Below are 21,320 nucleotides of genomic sequence, written 5' to 3'. Positions count from 1 at the left end.
TTTATTTTCTTTGGTTACATCTTCTGACATCAGACTCGGACTTCTCTTGAACTGAATTTTAATGTGCGTATTGTTATGCGTTTACTTTTCTACATTGGCTAGAGGTATAGGGGGAGGGTTGAGATCTCATAAACATGTTTAACCCCGCCGCATTTTTGCGCCTGTCCCAAGTCAGGAGCCTCTAGCCTTTGTTAGTCTTGTATTATTTTTAATTTTAGTTTCTTGTGTACAATTTGGAGTTTAGTATGGCGTTCATTATCACTGAACTAGTATATATATTTGTTTAGGGGCCAGCTGAAGGACGCCTCCGGGTGCGGGAATTTCTCGCTGCATTGAAGACCTGTTGGTGGCCTTCTGCTGTTGTCTGTTCTGTGGTCGGGTTGTTGTCTCTTTGACACATTCCCCATTTCCATTCTCAATTTTATTTTGTCCAAATTTCATAAAATTCAATGAAGGTTTGAGAAAGTTATTGACATTTGGTTGAGGCAAACTTAAGTTAGAGGACAGAAACTAAATTTTTTGCAATTTTTCCATTTATAAAGGGGCATAACTCTAGAACGGTTGAAATGACGCCACCAAAATTCAAACTTGATCTGTGTTTTGTGGTAATTAGCCTTGTGTATAAGTTTCATAACATTTGTTTGAGGCAAACTTAAGTTACAGAACGGAAACAAAAAAATTTGCAATTTTTCCATTTATAAAGGGGCATAACTCTAAAACGGTTGAAGTGACGCCACCAAAATTCAAACTTGGTCTGTGTTTTGTGGTAATAAGCATTGTGTTTAAGTTTCATAACATTTGGTTGAGGCAAACTCAAGTTAGAGAACGGAAACCAATTTTGGGACGTACGGACGGACGTACATACAGACGGACAAGGGTAAAACTTAATGCCCCCACCGCTACGGCGGGGGCATAATAAAAAAAACTAAGTCCGTTTATCAGTAAAATATGGAGAAATGAAAATAAATATTTTCAAAATTTCACTCTGGATACTGTCTTTTGGTCACAAACAAGCTTTTGTCCAAATTTCATAAAATTCAATGAAGGTTTGAGAAAGTTATTGATGACTGAAAAACTTTCAACCTCAGACTGAACCAAATGTTGATGCCACCAACACCGAACCCGCAGCCAACACCGCTGACGGAATCTAGGATCGCTATGTCTCGTTTTTGTGAAGTAAATTTTGCAGGCTCAACCAAAAAGTATGAAAAAAGAAATCTTAAACAAACAAAAAAGATCCATTACCTATTTGATTCAAAAAATAAAGAATTCAATTTATTATTTTCAATCATTATAAACTGCATTAGAAGGGAGTTATTGCTATTTGTGGCAAATACATGTTATGAAATACAGTAAACTGTTTAATTAAAAAAATTAATTCTAGTGTTATAGAAAACTAACTTGCATTAGAACTAGAAAAAAAAGGACCTAACCAAATTCCGATTTAGAATAAAAGGTCTATGATTTTTCTTCCTTTTTATTATTATTCTTTTAAAAGTAAGAGCATTCACAAAATCTAAACACTGATACAGTATTAGTTTTAAGAGAAAGAACACTAAACTTCAGGGGGATAAGTCAACATAAAAGTATTGCAAGGATATATATTGAACACAGCCTTACAATGACAACACATTTTTTATTATTTTATTTAATTACTTTAAAAAGTCTTCACAAGAGGGGTGGGGGCAAAGTTATAACACACCTTATGCAACACAAAAAGTGACATAGATTTATAGCGTTATCATGTCCTTGGAAAAATTATGGAGCCTTGCTTGTTTCATGTCTGCTAAACTAAAGAAAATTACAGGGCTATTATATAATGACTGAAATATTACCTTTGTTTTTATACATAATCCACCAGTATCAAAAACTATCCCTTTTCCAACCCAAGCAATGGTTTTGGTGGCAGTAGTCGGTTTATGACTGAGTACAGCTAATGCTGGTGCATTGACAGCAGCTTTCCCCACATTATATATTCCTATTGATAGAATCAAAGCAAACATAACATTTTATCAAGCACTTATATTTCATTTTATAAATTTTTACTGTATAATTTGTATAGGAAAAGTTATTCTAAACCAAATATTTTTGTGAAAGTTGGTAAGATGAGTTTTTTAGCCAAAAATCACAGGATTTAGTTTTGACCCTCTAACAATTGCTTGCGATTTGAGCCAATAAAATATTCAACAATAATTTCATATCGCCATCTGTCAACTTTCCATTTCTGGTGGTACATACTAATTAAGAGATATTAAATTTCACCTCAATAGACTTCAACTTTTAACTTGTCGACGTGATGACATTAACAATACAATCACTTTTGATAAAATAAATAGAGAATGTGTCCATGGGACAGATTAACATTTTGTTAAGGCAACTAAAGTAAGAGAACGGATACTAATTTTGGAACGTACGGAGGTACTAATGTATGGGTGGACTGAGAGACAAGAGTAACACTAAATTGATTTTGATGGACATTTTTTCATTGCTAGAGAAGTTGTCAAGACAAGCTGAGCTATGAGCTATTGCAGTACAGCATCCTCATAAAAAGCTTGATACTAAATTACAGGAAGCTATAACTCCTGCTTCCTGAGAAAAAGTAAAGAAAGTATCATACAAAGCCATCATGTGTATTAACATCTAAGTATTTGGTAAACAGTAATTAGAAGAGAGATGAATGTGAAAATGCATCACATGGTATAGTATGCTCACATGGTATAGCATGCTCACATGGTATAGCATGCTCACATGGTATAGTATGCTCACATGGTATAGCATGCTCACATGGTATAGCATGCTCACATGGTATAACATGCTCACATGAAGCTTGATACAAAATTTCATGAAGCTCTGATTTGTAGTTCCTAAGAAATATGCAACAAAAAATTCATACATGCCCCCAATATATAAAACAAGTGAAACTGCGAGCTACTACTCCCTGATGATACCCCCGCCGCAACTGGATAATTTTAATAGTGTATAAATATGTAAGTGTTTGGTAAACAGGAAGTTGTTGAGTGATGAATCTGAAATCGCATCACACGGTAAAGCTGACTTATATAAACCCTGAAACCAAATTTCAGAAATCCTTGTATTGTAGTTCCTGAGAAAAATGTGACGAAAATATTCATGGGACAGATGGATGGACTGACAGACGGACGGATGGATGGACGGACGGACGAACAGACAGAGGTAAAACAGTATACCCCCACTTTTTTTAAAGTGGGGGTGGGGGTATATTTAAAGTGGGGTATAATAATAAATATATAATTTAAACACAAGTGAACCAAAGCCTGGTAAATCTTCTGTCAGTAGATTCCATAAAGTGGATACCTCAGGTATGCAGAGTCGTTACGATAAAAACATAAAATGTAGAAGATCCAGTAACAACAACACTTTAAGGAATGTTCAGTAATTTATTGAGATCGATATGTTTCGGTGGCTAGGCCACCGTCATCAGGATAGAAAACAATATATAAAATCATGCTGAGGTACAATATCGGGTTGAGAAAATTAAAACATCACAATTTTGCTATGGTGAGTAACGTTATAAATAGCAATTGAAAGAGAAAGTGAAAGTAAGTATATATGGAAGTAAACTATTAAAATAAAATAAAATAAAATAAAAATATACCGGTAATGTTTTTGTTGATAAAATGTTTGTTAAAATTATTCTGCCATCGTGTGTTAGCACTCTTGCACAGTGGAACGAATTATACAATAAATTATTGTCAGTTGTGTTCTGTGTAAACTTTGTGTTCAATTAACGTCTTTATTTCCAAATATAGACGACTTTTTACAAGCAATTCCGTACCATATCGACTGGCCTCCCTTGGCCAGAGGTACTACTCCCAATCGCGTCGGGAATGCTGTAAAGTGTTTGACCGCCGAAGGTATAGGGAAAACTAAATAAAATATCGCTAGTCTATGCTGAATGTTAATGCTGTGTTCCTTCATTAAACTATCGGAAGTGGCTGGTAATCTGGTAAAGTTGGTAGTATGTTTGATTAACGTATTTTCTGGAACTTCAAAGTGAATTTCATAACAAGCATTCTGAGAGTATTGCATGGCAATACATAGTCCCCTACCGGGTAAAAATTCATTTTACTGGAACAAAATGCTAACTTGTTCTATAACTTGTCATAAATATCATGTCAATATCTTCAAGCATGACTAAAAACAGTGTGGAAAACTGATTATATGAGTGAAAAAAACATTAGATATGATTAATAGTTCTCTAAAATTAGATATGATGTAATACAGTGTATATCTATTTTCAAATTATAATCAAATATAATTAATAGTTCCAAATATTTTTTCTTTCATTTGTCACAAACTAATATAGATTTGTAACTTATCTATAAAATGTCAACAACTTTTATCTACACAATGTAATGTATGGAAATATATACATTAATAAAAATAGATTATTATCTGATTAAAGGATTTCTCTTCATAATTTTTTTTATATATATAGCATTCAGAAAATTAGTTTATACTAAATAACAAACAAACCTGTCAAAAAATTCTTCAAATAATTTAACAAAGAATGTCTTTTAAAAAATGAGTTATCTCCCTTTGTACAGAAATATGGTTTAACATAGTACTCTAACATTAGATATGGTCTAGAGTTATGGTCCATAACTCTGGACTAAACCATCAGACCAGAACAAAATTCGAACTTGATCTATAACTTGTCATGATAAAACTATATACCAAATATCAAATCAATATCTTCAAGAACGAAGACAAAAAGTGTGGAAAGCTGATTTGCCGGATTGACGGAAGGACAGACAGACGGACAGACGGACGGAGTGCAAACCTAAAGTCCCCTTCGACTTGCGCGGTAGGGGACTAATAAGAAGTCTGGTGCATATAATTGCCAAAAAATACTGCAGGAGAAAAATAATCTTATCACAGTTCTTTTCCTCCTTTGCACTCGTATTTGGTTGAGATGGTTCCTCATAATTTACTTTCTTATATGATGAACCATCTCATTTAGCCAGGGTGGATCTTTTAGCAACATACGAAAGTGTAGAAGAAAAGAAGAAGCTATTGAACGATTTGAATCAACAAATTCTTAATGCAATCGATTCGGAGGATATTGAAGATGAAATTCTGAATACAGATGAGTATACTTTAGACTTAGAAACAGAACTAAAACACTTGCATATTTTCATACAGAGTTTAGACAATTCGAACAATCATACAAATCAACAGTCTACTTCTTCCTATCAAACATTGAATTATGAAGCACCGCCTTTTATTCCAACTTCATGCATTGAAAATCAACAACATAGTTATATCGCACCATCACTGTCAACGTTTAGCAATCAAACACACCACCTACCGAAATTAACTTTGTCCAATTTCAGTGGAAATATTCTCGAATTGCAATCTTTCTGGGACTCTTTCGAATCAGTATGTAGTACATATGAATCCAAGTCTACCAGACATTCAGAAATTCAATTATTTAAAATCACAACTTGGAGGTGAAGCATCTCATACTATTGATGGGTTCGCATTGACAAACGCTAATTATAAGGAGGCAGTTAACGTATTAAAAGAAAGATACGGACAATCGAGCAAGATTACACAAGCACACATGAAAGCATTGCTTGACATTACACCCGCAAGTACTGATTTAGCTAGTTTACACGTCTTTTATGACCGTTTAGAAGCATCCGTGCGTGTACTAGAAGCTTTAGGGCAATCACAAGACACTTACGACACATAACTAGTCCCAATAATTTTGAGTAAGCTTCCAGGAGAAGTAAGGCATCATTTAGAACCAGAACATGGATCAAGTACTTGGACTTCATCAGATTTACGCAAATCTCAATATTATTGAAGCAGGTCAGGATTACAGTATCCGACAAAGCTATTCTATCTCGCCTACATGTACGTTTCTCGTTGAAACACAATCTTACGGAAAACAGTTATATATGCCAAGAAGTGTCAATTATGTAAACATTAACCAATGTGTTCTAACCGCGAGACCATGTATATACTGTCAAGAAATTCACGCACCGGTGAACTGTACACGGATTACAGACACAAACGAACGAATGGAAATCGTAAAATGCAGCAATCTTTGCTTTAATTGTCTCGGTATGTACAGAGTCAATGAATGTAACTCTAGACATGTATGCCTTCATTGCAAGAAAAAACATCATACTACCGGTAGCTTATGCAATGAATCAATGGTCGATAACAGAAGTACATATGTCCAAAACCAAAATTACATGAATAGTAACGCCAATCGTAACGAAAATGAAGAACATAGACACGAACATTCTACTGAACCATCACAATCCGTCAATGTTAACATTGTAAATGAAAAAGAGGGAAAAACAGAAGATGACACAAAAGTTCTTCACACATTGCATAAGGCACATTCAAGCGTATTATTGAAAACAGCAGTTGCTCCCATTTGGTCCGATAGTACAGGTATCGACGCAAATATTCTTTTTGATGAAGGTGCCCAACTTTTGTTCATTACAGAAGACCTTGCTATGAAACTAAAACTTAAAATCTACAACACAGAAACAATACAATTGTCCTGTTTCGGAGACACCGATAATAACATACAACACTTAGGTAAGTGTACTTTATTGGTAGAAACAGATACGAGACAGAAAATACCTATTGATGTTCTTGTTGTACAGAAAATAGCCATTCCGTTACAGAATCATGTCCGAAAACTAGACTTGAATCAAAGCACGAAAGCGCTGTAAAGGCAGTTAATTACAGGTTGTGTGTATTTTAAGTCCAGTTATATCATTATCTTGCATAGTACAGTGTACTTATCAGAGGTGGCTTTCAGTATTTAAGATTTAGAGTTCTCTAATGATATTGAATAAGTTTTATGAATGTCATATTCTGAGCACTATATGAAGGCGATTGTTCTCACTTGTTTATGAACTAGTGCATTATGTCCAGTTTGTACCTTTTTTATCTATGTTTATAGTCAAATTAGTTATCAAAGGTACCAGGATTATAATTTAATACGCCAGACGTGTGTTTCGTCTACATAAGACTCATCAGTGACGTTCAGATCAAAATAGTAACAAAGCCAAACAAGTACAAAGTTGAAGAGCATTGAGGACCCAAAATTCCAAAAAGTTGTGCCAAATACGGCTAAGGTAATCTATTCCTTGGATAAGAAAATCCTTAGTTTTTTCATTGGCAATCATAACACATCTCCTTATTTATATAATGATCTATATTCAACGACCTCAGGTACAAAAAAAATGTATGTAACTAAACTATGATGGGAAACCTTTGACTTCTTTCTTTATATAAACTTTTGATTTGGTACCATAGAACTATGTAGAGTAAATGTACATTGCAACATGTCAACTCTTTCAACTCCAAGCAAAATTATATTTCCAAGCATAAAGTAATTTATGAATGAAATAAAATGCTCCGCTGGGGCGCAGCTTGATACGACCGCAGAGGTCGAACCCTGAACAGTTGGGGCAAGTATGAACACAACATTCAAGCTTGATTCAGCACTGAATTTGGATTGTAATTAAATATTTGACACAGCATAGGTTTCTGACACAGAATGAAAGTGGTCTAAGATACTTAAAAAAATTTAATTTACCTATTCAAACCATATCATTATTATTTGCTTTTATATATAAATCAGAAATAACCAATTTAAAATGGAAAATTTTAAAGAAAAAAAAGGAAAAAGAATCCCCCCCCCCAAATTTTTTGAACCCCCTTATGATTCATCACCCCAAAACTCAATCCCAGCCTTCCCTTTGTGGTATGGTACCTTGCAGTACAATTTCAGAGAGATCCATACACTTGAACACATGTTATTGTCTGGAAACTAGAAAAATGCTTGTTTTTTTGCCCCTTTTTGGTCCCAAATTCCTAAACGTTTAGGGCAATTACCCCCAAACTCAAACCCAGCTTTCCCTTTGTGATATGGAACCTTGTAGTACAATTTCATAAAGATCCATACACTTACACACAAGTTATTGCCATGAAACTAGAAAAATGCTTGTTTTTTGCCCCTTTTTGGCCCCTAATTCCTAAAATTTGGAGGCAATTACCCCAAAAATCAATCCCAGCATTCCCTTTGTGATATGGAACCATGTGATACAATGTCAGAGAGATCCATAGACATACACACAAGTTAGTGTCATGAAACTAGAAAAATGCTTGTTTTTTGCCCCTTTTTGGCCCCTAATTCCTAAAATTTGGAGGCAATTACCCTCAAAATCAATCCCAGCATTCCCTTTGTGGTAAGGTACCTTGCAGTACAATATTCAGAGAGATCCATACACTTGAACACAAGTTATTGTCTGGAAACTAGAAAAATGCTTATTTTTGGCCCCTTATTCCTAAACTTTTTGGGCAATTACCCCCAAACTCAATTCCAGCTTTCCCTTTGTGATATGGAACCTTGTAGTACAATTTCATAAAGATCCATACACTTACACACAAGTTATTGCCATGAAACTAGAAAAATGCTTGTTTTTTGCCCCTTTTTGGCCCCTAATTCCTAAAATTTGGAGGCAATTACCCCCAAATTCAATCCCAGCATTCCTTTTGTGATATGGAACCTTGTGATACAATGTCAGAGAGATCCATAGACTTGCACACAAGTTATTGTCATGAAACTAGAAAAATGCTTGTTTTTTGCCCCTTTTTGGCCCCTAATTCCTAAAATTTGGAGGCCATTACCCCCAAAAATCAATCCCAGCATTCCCTTTGTGATATGGAACCTTGTGGTACAATGTCAGAGAGATCCATACACTTACACACAAGTTATGTCTGGAAGTTACAAAAATGCTTATTTTTGGCCCCTTTTTGGCCCCTAATTCCTTAACTGTTGGTACCATAACCCCCAAAATCAATCCCCACTTTCCTTTTGTGGTATTGAACCTTATTTTAAAATTTCATTGAGATCCATTCACTTAAACTAAAGTTAGAGTGCGAAAACTAATGTGTCTTCGGACGACGACGCCGGACGACGACGACGCCAACGTCATACCAATATACGACCACAAAAATTTTTTTGCAGTCGTATAAAAAGGAGTTCTTAATTAAGAAATAAACTGATTCGCTGAGCGCAGCTGGATACACCCGCAGAGGTACTACCCTGAACAGCTGGGGCAAAAATGGACACAATATTCAAGCTTGATACAGGTCTGAATTTGGATTGTAATTAAATATTTGACATATTATAGTTTCTGAATAAATGTAGTCAATGAACTTGAAATCGGTTATATGAATTGAATTTATATTCAATTAAAGATTTCTTGCTGTTGTGCAATACACTGTGCTGTTGTGCAATACTTAATAAATCTGTTGCCAGACTATAAACAAATAAAGTTCAATTTCTTCTCAATGTCATATTTGAAATTTATGAAAATCAATAGGGAGATTACATCAATAGCTATAAATAATTCACCAAAGTTTCATGTGAACTGCTTAAAGCATTTTTGAGTTGTTGTCCAAAAACTGGAAAATCCCCCCTTTTTTAATGAATAAAACCCCATAACTCAGAAATGTAAAATCTAAAATTTATAAAATTCTAAAGGGAGCTTACGGATTGATAATTTAGTCTTAGATGCAAGATTTTTTTATCAGTTGTTAGTGGCTTTGAACTAGCTGTCAGTAACTGCGAGTACTCTCAGATTTGTACTTAGTGTCTTTTTGTTGTTTGGATGTACAACTACCTGACCACGTCCACTTGTATTTGTATTTATCCATCTGATTTTTATAGTTCTTTCTTATATTGTACTGTTACACCACTGTCCCAGGTTAGGGGGAGGGTTGGGATCACGCTAACATGTTTAAGCCCGCCACATTCTGTATGTACATGTATGTGCATGTCCCAAGTCAGAAGCCTATAAAAGTGTAATTCAGTGGTTGTCGTTTGTTTATGTGTTGCATATTTGTTATATTTGTTCATTTTTTTACATAAAATAGGCCGTTAGTTTTCTTGTTTGAATTGTTTTACATTGTCATTTCTGGGCCTTTTATAGCTGACTGTGCGGTATGGGCTTTGCTCATTGTTGAAGGCCGTACTGTGACCTATAGCTGTTAATTTCTGTGTCATTTGGTCTCTTGTGCATGTGTGGAGAGTTGTCTCATTGGCAATCATACCACATCTTCTTTTTTATATTTACATCAACAGATATAAAAAATTCACCAAAGTCAAGGTGAGACAACAAAACTTAGTTGTAAGATCTCTGAAATTTTTTACAGGGTACGAGTTTTTCTCATTGTTGGAGATTGTACGGTGACAGTAACACCTGTAACTGCTTAAACCCATTTCTTATGCACTTTAGTTTGATAAACTCACTGAATATCATACCACATCTCCTTATTTTTATATGCATTACAATTTACATGTGCATGTAATTGTAAATATATATATATCAGAACAAAATTCATTGCGTCACTTTTATTTATGCATCCTTTGGCACAATACAAGTTCTAAAATTACACAACATAAAACAACTAAATGTTATTTCAGATGAAAGTTTTGTTTCAGTTCCATTCATAGGATTTATTAAAATTTTGTATGTTTTGCCAAGTCCAATGATTCGCTCTATGTGACATAGAGACATAGTTGACTAAACCACCAGGTGTCGAACATTCAAGAATTTTCAGTGTTTCTGTTTTTATTTGATGAAAAGGTTGCCTGAGCTCTAGGAGCTTTAGGTTTTATCACGGGATATTCTGTGCTGTCAATAATAATCCAAGTCGTAGGAAACTTTAATTTGAAGTTGGATGGTGAAAAATACCTGACTAAACCACTAGATGGCCAAGTGTTAGCCTCACACCACTGTTTAGACATAAAAACAATCCATGTATACACAATATTCTTAACACTAGATTCAATCTAGAATCTAGACAGTTCAAAGTTGGTTGTATGATGCCTCAATTTCATCAAAGTCATAAAAAAACTGATTTTCAACTGACACCCTATCAATTTGAAAATATATGTATCTCAAACAATGTGCTGCTGGACCAAGCATGCCAAGTGTGGTCAAAACAAATAAAAATTTAGTATACAACTCTAAACCGGTATAAAAATGCATGGCTGTGTCACGTGTATTCATTTCAAAATTCTCTGTTAAAAACATAGGCATTGATGGTGTTTGCGTAATTCCATCTGTGAAGCTCAACATTAGCTCGGCAGTTGGTGGTGGACAGTCATAAATCCTTTCTGCATTATGAATGACTTCTTCAGGAAAACCAACTTTACAATCAAAACTTTCCTCTAGATTTCTACTACAATATTCATCAAGTTTAGTTCTTTTGTTTTCACAGGAAACTGCCCTGATTTTTCTTTTAGCGGACGATTCAGTCTCTTGCTTGGTCCAGGAAAATAGGCTGGGAATTGCAGTAGACTTAAGTCTCTGTATGGTGGGTTTGCGCCCTGAAAAAGGTTATAAAACATTAGTTTTTTTATAATTAAATGAACTTCCATTAGCAATGTATACTTTGTACTACCTGGCGAAATATTAACTAGATTTATTCATTACAATCTGGATAAAACTATGTTTGCCTGATTCAATGTATGTTATGTAAATCCAAAGGACAAACAATGAGAGACTTATGCAACAAACGTACATTGTTTGTACCTAAATAACTATAATATAGATGAGAGCATGTCATTGTTTTGTTCCTGTTAACATTGTCATTGATATTTTTCAAGAAAGTCTATGAGGCATAGCTTATGCATTCCTGTCATTACTACATTAGCATAATTACTGCTAAAATAATTCTCAGTATGATATACCTCTTGTAAGAAATCATTATAATTGTAGCAATCACCAAAAAATCTCAAACAGATCACATTGAATCGTAATCCAAAAAATTATGACGTCTTGAATTACCCACCCCCTTTTATTCTAAAACGATAATTGCGGTTGTAAACAGACTTTGGTTTATTCGCATGGCGATTACATATATAACTATATATTTCACAAAGAAAATAGAGTTTTACCATGAATAGTTTCCTGCACGTAGTCTTTTTCAGTAAAACGTGCCTTGCAAACAACAGCTGATTGAGATGGACTCCACGATATCATCGTGTTTTCGTCCAATCTGCGTATGGGCCATGGCGTTGATCCAACTTTTCCTTCTTTTTAAGTCATTTGGAAATGCATGTCCTCCTCTTAAATGACATCCAGGTACACAACAACAAGTACTTGGCATCGTTAATTAAAAATATAACTGAAATAGTTGCACAGTGCAGAAACCGGAAGAAGAGGAACAGGATCCGCTACCACGGCGCCACCTATTCAGGATCGATAATTTGATACTTTATATAACTGCGAAAATAACGTTAGACGGGTTCACGTGCATAAACAGAAATGCGCTTTAAATTGTATAATATAATTCATGTTCAGTCGACCTTTAATTATTATATCAACGACTGAAATGATTTATAAACATCTAGATTGCAGATAACACTCGAAATTAACCCGAGCTCTTTCCACACGGAATTCAAATAATTCTAGTTTGTCAATCGGTTGACTGCTTATAATGCAAAATACTAATATATCAAAAGTTTTTAAAACTAACAAAACACAATGATCGTTTCTCTATTTCCCAATGTAAATGAAATGAAACAAAAAACATTTTATATCGCAATAAGAAGAGGAGAGAATTCAACATTTCCGGATCTACTTAGAGTTTAATGACCCCCCACGTAGATAAGTTGGATATCGCGGAAGGAAGGATTAACCCGGCAACTAGAAAGGCATTAAAGCACTGCCTTTAAAAACAAGTACATGTATCTACAAGGCTTGAATCTAGCCCATCCAATCACCGACGAAAATATGTTTGAAATTGCAGTTTTAATAGGAGCAGATTACTATTGGCAGTTTATTGAAGACCAAATCATCCGCGAAGATGGACCTACTGCAGTTAAATCAAAGCTAGGCTACCTTCTATCCGGTCCGTTAAAGGAGTCAGCTACACACTCATTATCAGTACTTAACACAGGGCTCACACTACTTCAGAATCATAGGGAGAAGTGACTTCTCTTTTTGAAACTGACAGGGAGAAGTGGTGAGATTTGAAAGAGAAGTGTTCCTTCGAGCGCTGCGCTACAATGTTTGGTTTTTACTTCCTAAAGTACAAAGGGTCATATGTAAATAATGTTCTTTTTATATTGTTCAATTCATATCTGAGTATACAATTAAAGTAACAGTTCAAATTCAAAGTTGTTTAAGTTTAGGTTCTTGTGAGAAACTACCAACTAAATAATCTAGCACTAAAATTTTTTTTTTTATGTCAAAAAGGTAAAGAAATTATAATATATCAATTACAATTCAGTTAAAAAACTATCTTGTTTATCATGTTTATCATGTTTATGAAATTCAGTGTTTCTCATCAAAAGATATACAAAGTTAAGCTGGATCATAATATATTGATATAATAGTATTATAGTCCCAGAGTTATGCAACTTTAATCAATATTTTGAAACAATCCATATGTATGGAATTATATACATTAATCAAGTAGATCTAACCAAAAGTCTGCTTATGCGTGTGGAATGCGTAATTTTCCTTTTGGGATCAATATTCTTCTGTCAGTTGATCCATTCATGCGTCCGTAGTTATTATTGTAAAAAATACAGATTTCTGTCATAGCTGGTCCGTCTCGGATCCGTAGTTAGTAAACAGTTAATGACGGGAGAAGAAAATTTACAAAAATAAACGATGTTGGACAAGCTATTTGGAAAGGAATATGACGTTTTTAATGCAATAAATGGATTAAACATTTACTGGATGAAACTTTTATCACGTTCAAATGAAGTAACAAACTTACTTTGCCACCGAAACTTAGATTGTTGTACGCTCTCGAGTACCGGAAGTGCATGAAGTGATAAAAAATTGTCTTTTTATTAAATAACCTGCTACACACTGTAAGGTCAATGCTTAAACCTCTTTTCTTTAGATAATGAATCGTTTATGTCTGAATTTCTTTGATTATCAATAAAAGATTGATGTTTCATCGACTTGGTAAAAATTGAAAATGTCCGATGATGAAAGTGACTGAAAGCGAGTATGGTGAACAACAGGGCGACTACATTTCGCTTTTGACGGACGGGAAAGCGACTTTATTGCCCCAGTCGCCTGCTAGTGTGAGCCCTGTTAACATGCTTATTTCGCATAAGACCGAGGAGTTCGACATCCCATCATTCTGGAACTTAGACTCCGTGGGAATCAACTCCAAAGAACATAGAAGTTCTGTTGGAAGAATTGATAACGAGGGATGTAACAGAAAAATAAAACATTACATACCGCACCACCGAGTTAGAAAAAAAGAAGATGCGTGTAAATAAAGTACCGTACAAGACATTCGACTGTCCAAGACGTCAAGCAAGTTTAAAAGCTGATGAGGATGAATCTGCCATCAAAACGAGATATGTTAAAGGACAGATGTGAACTGTTAACAACCCCCTTTTTATGAACTGTAAATCGTTATTAAGTGTTAAAGTGTCAAATTTTAATACCACTTTACAGAGACAGTAATTATTTTCTATACATAGAGACTTTAATTTTCAAGCGTAAAGATATTTTTAATTTGAAATTTCTTATTCACATTTGAGATTGTATAGTATATAAAATTTTATCTTTTTGCTGCCCCCCAGAATGTTGTAAATACGGCGCGAACACAACGGGGGAAGTCACTTATTTCTTATATTGTAACGTAAAGACTTTGTGACGTGTCACTTGTATACGTGGGCATTCTATAGATCGATTACAAATTATAACATGTAGAACGTTTTCTTCCTTTATTCACGTATTCTCGACACATACCACATCTTCTTATTTATATATATGATATATATTTCAATTAGACAATCACTTTACAGTATAAATTAAAAAAAAAAGAAATTACAGATTAACATGACGTCTTCCATAATAAATATGATTCTTTACCAGATGTCAAGCTCTAAATAAACCCAAGCCTAGATGAGTTGTGATAGAGACAACTGAAGATCTGCCATCAACTTTCCTTTCAGATCAAACAATATTTAGCTACAAATAACTACAGCAACATACCTCCAAATCCTCTTTCATCTAATAACTCTCCTGAAATTACCATTGGCTTTATTCCTAATTCTTTACCTACTTCATTAATTTCCTGAAACACATTTACAGGAAAAATAAAAATATTACATGTGTACTAAGGAAAAATATAAGAACACTAAAACTAAAAGCATGTATCAGATTGTATTTCAACTCTTCTATATAAAACAAATTTGATTAAAACTCTTTAATACTATAAACATAATAATAATAAAAGTAAAAATACATGTGATTCAAATGCCACCATGCCCAGTTCACTCCATCACATAATTTCAATGTTCATTGAACAATAAAAACTGAGTCTAAATCCTAATTTGGCATATATATTTTTATTAGCACACCTAAATGACCGGGTGTACTATTGATTTTGACCACAAATGTATGGTTTACTACCTGAAACCAAAACAGGATGAGGACAGACAGGCAGACTGGAAAACATAATGGCCCCTTCTCTATTAGGAATGGTATAAAGTGATTGTTGGTACCCACATAACCAGTAGCTGATCCTAAATTTTACCTTCTGATCAAATATGTATAAAGGATTAAAGCCAGTAGTTACCCCAATAAACAGCCCTGTAAATGTGTCTTTTTTTAAACTTCAATTGTTTGAGTAAATCTACTGTGCAAGTATTGCTATTAATAAAATGTATTATTTTTTAAAGTACATGTATATATATTTTTATTTTTCATATTTTATTGAAATCTGTGCATTTGTTAGTTGAAAAACATCAAAGACCTTATCTCGGCCTCATTAACATTAATAAATGTGGATAGTGTCCACATGTGGACACAGATGATCATATAGTTATAAAATGACATAACTGAAGAACGGTAAAAGTGACGCTACCCAAATTTGAACTTGATCTGAGTTTTGTGGTAATAAGCATTGTGTGTAAGTCTCATAACATTTGGTTGAGGCTAACTTAAACAGAGAACAGAAACTAAAAATTCAGCAATTTTTCTATTTGTAAACACGCATAACTCTAGAACAGTTGTGTTTAAGTTTTAAAACATTTGGTTTAGACAAACTAAAAAATTCAGCAATTTTTATGTTTATAAAGGGACATAACTCAAGAATAGTAAAAGTGTCGCCACCAAATTTCGTGATCTGTGTTTTGTGATAATAAGCATTGTGTATAAGTTTCATAACATTTGGTTGAGGCAAACTTAAGTTAGAGAACGGAAACTAAAAATTTTGCAATTTTTCCATTTATAAAGGGGCATAACTCTAGAACGGTTAGAGTGACGCCACCAAAATTCAAACTTGATCTGTGTTTTATGGTAATAAGCATTGTATATAAGTAACATAACATTCGGTTGAGGCAAACTCAAGTTTGAGAACGGAAACCAATTTTGGGACGTACGAAGGTACAGACGGACAAGGGTAAAACTTAATGCCCCCTCCGCTACGGCAGGTGCATAATGATTAAAAAATAACATATTTATACAGCAGTTAGTATTTGTTAGTAATATACATACAATATTACATACTGAAAAAAATTGTCAGTTATATTAAATAAGAAGCTTACCATTTAGATTTTCAAACATAATTATCTACTTTAACAAATGCACAGGTTATGAAAAATATAGAGCGTGTGTAGTTTTGGTGGTAAAATGTAAAGATATCTATTTTGAGTATGTCTGTAGATTTCTTAGTCATCAAACATAATTGTCTTAAAATGAAACACAAATATATTGAAAAAAAAAAGGTAATCAAAGAGAATTGTTATTTTTTTCAGTTAAATGTTGTTTTGTTTGTTTTGGTTTTTCATTTGCACAGATGATTATATAGTATTTCAACATATAAGAGCAAATATATCATATGACAATTCTATTTCTACTAAATTATGTACACATACACATTGTAAATAAATGGAGAATGTGTCCATGGAACACAGATGATACATGTACTCCTGCTTCCATATATCAATAAAAAGGGAAGTTTCTCCAGAACGATAAAGGTGACGCCACCTAAATTCCAACTTGATCTGTGTTTAGTAGTAATAAGCATTATGTATAAGTTTCATAACATTTGGTTGAGGCAAACTTAAGTTAGAGAACGGAAACGAAAAATTCAGAAATTTTTTCAATTTGTAAAGGGCATAACTCTCAAACGGTAAAAGTGACGCCACACAAATTCAAACTTGATCTGTGTTTTGTGGTAATAAGCATTTTGGTAGCAGTGGTGGCGGCATAAAAATAACTGATCAATCACTTAAAAGTATGGCAAAAACATTCCAACTCTTGTCAAAGATATCTACTCTTTTATTTTTAACAGCAATTAATTTTTCAATGCTGTATAGATTTTATTTTACTTTGCACTGCCTGCAATGTTAAAGTTTTTTTTTTAAATATTTTCAATTGAAAATATATTGTTTTATTTGAAGATAAATCAAATTTAAAGCATCCCCCTAAATGATTTTTGTAATATTCCCAAACAGAAAACTTTTTATGGTAAATTGAACACGTATACCATTAGACAAAAACTAAGAGTCAGTTTCATCAATGAATGTTTGAACAATCTCACAATTCCAAAATACATGTTAAATTGTTTCTGCTTCTTCTTGGCAAAAAGTACAATTTGGATTATCAATGACATTAATTTTATTCAAAAATTTATTTGTTCCTAAAATATGCTGGTTTATTCTATATTGTAACCACTACATTTTGAATTTTTTTGTGACTATAAAAGGTAATTTGAATATAAGTCTTCATTCATTTTTATCTGAATTTAAATTTGATTCCAATTTTTCTGACCCACTGAAACAATATTATTTCTAATTAATAGTGAATACATGTCTTGAGTTCCCCTGAGCTTTTCAAAAAATTCTTGGAAAATGAAGGAGTAAATGGAGTGGCTGGTTTATAATTATCTTATTAGGATTTCTATTTTATTAATTCATATTAAATTAATGTTAATTTTTGTATATGTTTTGAGTAGTATTTTATAATATTTATCAAGAATCTCAATAACTTCGAAAGTAATTATAGTTAATAATACTACTTGTTAAAATGGTAAATGACTACAATTATGGTAGGAGATGTGTTTATTGGCTATTAAGAATATGCTGTTACATTTGAGCCGCATTTCTGTATTAATTACACCTTATGTAAGAATCCTGGGTTTTGATTGGTTGATAGCCAGTGTATTTTTCACCAATTTACTTTTATCAAATGAATATCGTTCATTTTTAACAGCGCCGGGGTATATGCAAAAAGGATATGCCTTTCTCACCCTCTCTGCCGTGGTATTTGCCAAAAAATACTCTATCCGACTGGACGCTTGTAATGTCACGATCATCAATGCATTTTATGTCACGATCATCAATGCGTTTTGTACGTTAACATTCAGTGTAATTAAACAGATATAGCATGTTCTTGAGGGGTATTTGCGAAAAATACCAGTCTTCAGAATGAATTTCCCTCGCCTTTCGGCTCGCGAAATTTAACATTCTCTCGACTGGTATTTTTCGCAAATACCCTTCCTTAACATGATATATCTGTTCAAAACAGCAAGTACAAAGGTTAGCTTTAGGGGTCATATTGTTGAACAATCTGGCATTTCATATTACCTGTATCAAACAGTATATATATATTATGTATTATAAATATATCAGCCTGAAACAGAAATATATTTCATTTTAGTTCGTTTTTCTGGAAATTTGTCATATTTTTTTACCATATTTGATGATTTTATATGTGGCGCTACCCCTCACCTATAGAAATTTTGGTTGCAAAGTAAAGACTATGGTATATTTAAAATATTTTAGCAAAAAAATTTGTGGGCGAGTGGTGGCACCACTTTTAATTTTTCAAAAAACTGTCAAGTTATTTTGCCAAATTATGCAAAAAAGCATGCATTAACAAATTCACCTATGTTTATAATGTCAAAAATACATCACTGATGGTGCAATAGGTCAACATCTTTTTGAACTGAAACAGTTAGGCATTTTAACATATGTTTTCATAAAATTTTCACACCACCATTGCAGTTAAACTTTTTCAGATTTTTAGGGCAAAAATAAATAGTTAGTAAATCAACTCATTTCATAACCTGATATTAATAAGTTCTAATGCTAATTCATTACCTCTAGGAATGTATTAGTATGCATAATATTACATGGTATATCCACTATCTTTGCAGAGAGCCTTATACCATGAGCCTGAGCTGTAAGACAGTCTAATTCTGATTGTGATAGTGGTGTCTGACTGTCTTCGTTAGCCAAAAGAAACTGTACAGTGACATTCTGTGGAGAAATAGATGCTGACTTGCCCTGGTAAAGAGGCAGTGCTCTAGCAACTGCACAACCTGTTGCAACTACATCCTTTTTCTCACAAACAATCTGAAAAATAACAGGAAGTTACATATAAATCTATTTAAGTATGCTCCTTAAAAATAAGTGGCCACAGCAACTTAGATGGTTAATCTTTTAATGAAAATCTTCAATGAAATCCCTGGACTCAATTTTGCCCAAATGTAAAAGAAGTACATCTTCAATGACATGCCGTATATATGTCTTAGATAAATTCTATTTACTTTTTCAGTGAAACTGGATTGTAGATCTCAATACTTTATAAAAAATAAAAACCATTTTGACTATTATTCAAATATATCATAGGATCATAAATAAAGAAACCAACAGCAGGATGCTAATGAATTTAACACACAGAGAAGATGAAACATGTAATTAGTTAAAATCTGTAAAGGAAAAAAGAATAGGAAAAATCCATGATGGGCAAAATCCAACTAAAGTGTTATTTACGAGCAATGGTTAACAGTCAATCTCATGTGGTCAATATCCATCAAATGATAATGGATAACATCTGGATTCTATATCATAGATTTAGGGACCTCATTTATCATTTGAGGGTGTGTATTACAATGAAAAGGAAATATTTTGTTCTGAATAAAAAAGAGTGGTCACTTCAAGATAAAACAAAATTCTTTTATAGGTCACATTATTTTACACTAATTTTAAAATCGAACCCTTTCCTGTATAAAGTAAATAGATAATAATTCTAAACAACATTAAAGACTACTCTACCACTACAAATTCATCTCCTCCACGTAGACAGCTCTTCACCATTTTAGTTAAAGCATGAGCCCTTGATGGTGTGTTATGACGACTACATTTGACAGGCAGCTGGGCTAAAGTGGCATTGTTCAACCATAAGGCACATATTTCTGAATTCGAGTCTAAAGCTTTCTTGAAAGTCTGAAAACAGAAAATATGTTGAACATGGCAAGCATGAACTATTCACTCAAAATCAATTATTAATACACTGTGAACAAATATCAATGAACCCATTGTATTGATGTGCAAACAAAAACTGTCAATATATCCAACAAGACATCTACGTTTGACAGTCAAACAGAATGCTCTTCTTTATTGTTGCTTTAAGTCTGTTTTGTGTCAAACTGTTTACATGCTAAATGAAATAATGATAAGAGTGAAAGAACATAATGACTGCTACATGTTGGCTAATCCCAAGTTGACATCCTCTTTGATTATCAGCCATTATGGTTTTCCCAAAATAGCATTACTTTTCTGCATGTCTAATGGATATGAAAAATTTATATTTAATTTCTCTAAATTTATGGCCTTCTTTTCCTCAATTATCTTTGAAAGTATTTTATGTGAATTCTTTTTGTGAACACAGTGTTGTGTACTTTGAAATTGAATCTAATAAAATGAATGTCATACCTGTCAACCTATGAACATGAAAATGCATGGTCATGACCTGCATTGAAGAAGAAAATTTCAGGTTATAACGCGTACAAACTTTTTTCAGCTGAATTTAAGTATTTAGGGGACATTTTTTTAATATTTTAAATCTAACAGTTTCCAAAACATGTTGACATGGTTAAGTATTAACTGAAAATTATTTAAAACTTAAATTTATTTTTTCATTGCATTTTTAAGCTATTGAAATATTAATGTATTATACTATATCGACTCAAGCCAAGCTATACTTACTCTTGTTTTTTGCTTTATTAATTATCATTATGGGTTTTTTTAACATCCTTGACTACCCATAAGGGTCTTGCATGGTCAGTCACATGTGGAGGGAGCTGTTATTAGAATATATCACTTAAAATTTGATCATTTAAAGAAATAGAGATGAAAAAAATAATTTTCAAAATATTTAATTTTTTAATTGTTCTATGGAAGAAAAATAATAGAAAGTAATATTCTGATATTTATTGCATTCAATTTGCCTTAGATTTAATCTTTT

At 33.2% G+C, this 21,320-nt stretch overlaps 1 protein-coding gene and 1 long non-coding RNA gene across 3 annotated transcripts in view; both read right to left on the bottom strand.

Moving 5' to 3' along the window:
• LOC127700315 (probable aminopeptidase NPEPL1) overlaps window positions 1–21,320 on the bottom strand; it is a 77,333-nt gene that overhangs the window by 33,362 nt on the left and 22,651 nt on the right. For both annotated transcript variants that reach the window (XM_052203731.1, XM_052203730.1), the window contains exons 3-6: window positions 20,129–20,299; window positions 19,172–19,426; window positions 15,057–15,138; window positions 1,836–1,978 (exon numbers count right to left, since the gene is read on the bottom strand). In XM_052203731.1, coding sequence (XP_052059691.1) covers window positions 1,836–1,978; window positions 15,057–15,138; window positions 19,172–19,426; window positions 20,129–20,299 — 651 coding nt within the window. The remainder of the gene's footprint in view (window positions 1–1,835; window positions 1,979–15,056; window positions 15,139–19,171; window positions 19,427–20,128; window positions 20,300–21,320) is intronic.
• Window positions 10,418–12,762, bottom strand: LOC127700324 (uncharacterized). The gene is made up of 2 exons (XR_007981552.1): window positions 11,984–12,762; window positions 10,418–11,413 (listed from the first exon to the last, which is right to left on the bottom strand). It is a non-coding gene; the product is annotated as an uncharacterized LOC127700324 (long non-coding RNA).

Source organism: Mytilus californianus, unplaced genomic scaffold (genome assembly GCF_021869535.1).
Source record: "Mytilus californianus isolate M0D057914Y unplaced genomic scaffold, xbMytCali1.0.p SCAF_5, whole genome shotgun sequence".
In the NCBI taxonomy this organism is placed as follows: Eukaryota; Metazoa; Mollusca; class Bivalvia; order Mytilida; family Mytilidae; genus Mytilus; species Mytilus californianus.
Note: the sequence above shows the minus strand (reverse complement) of the source record. Positions and strands in the feature narration are given on the sequence as shown.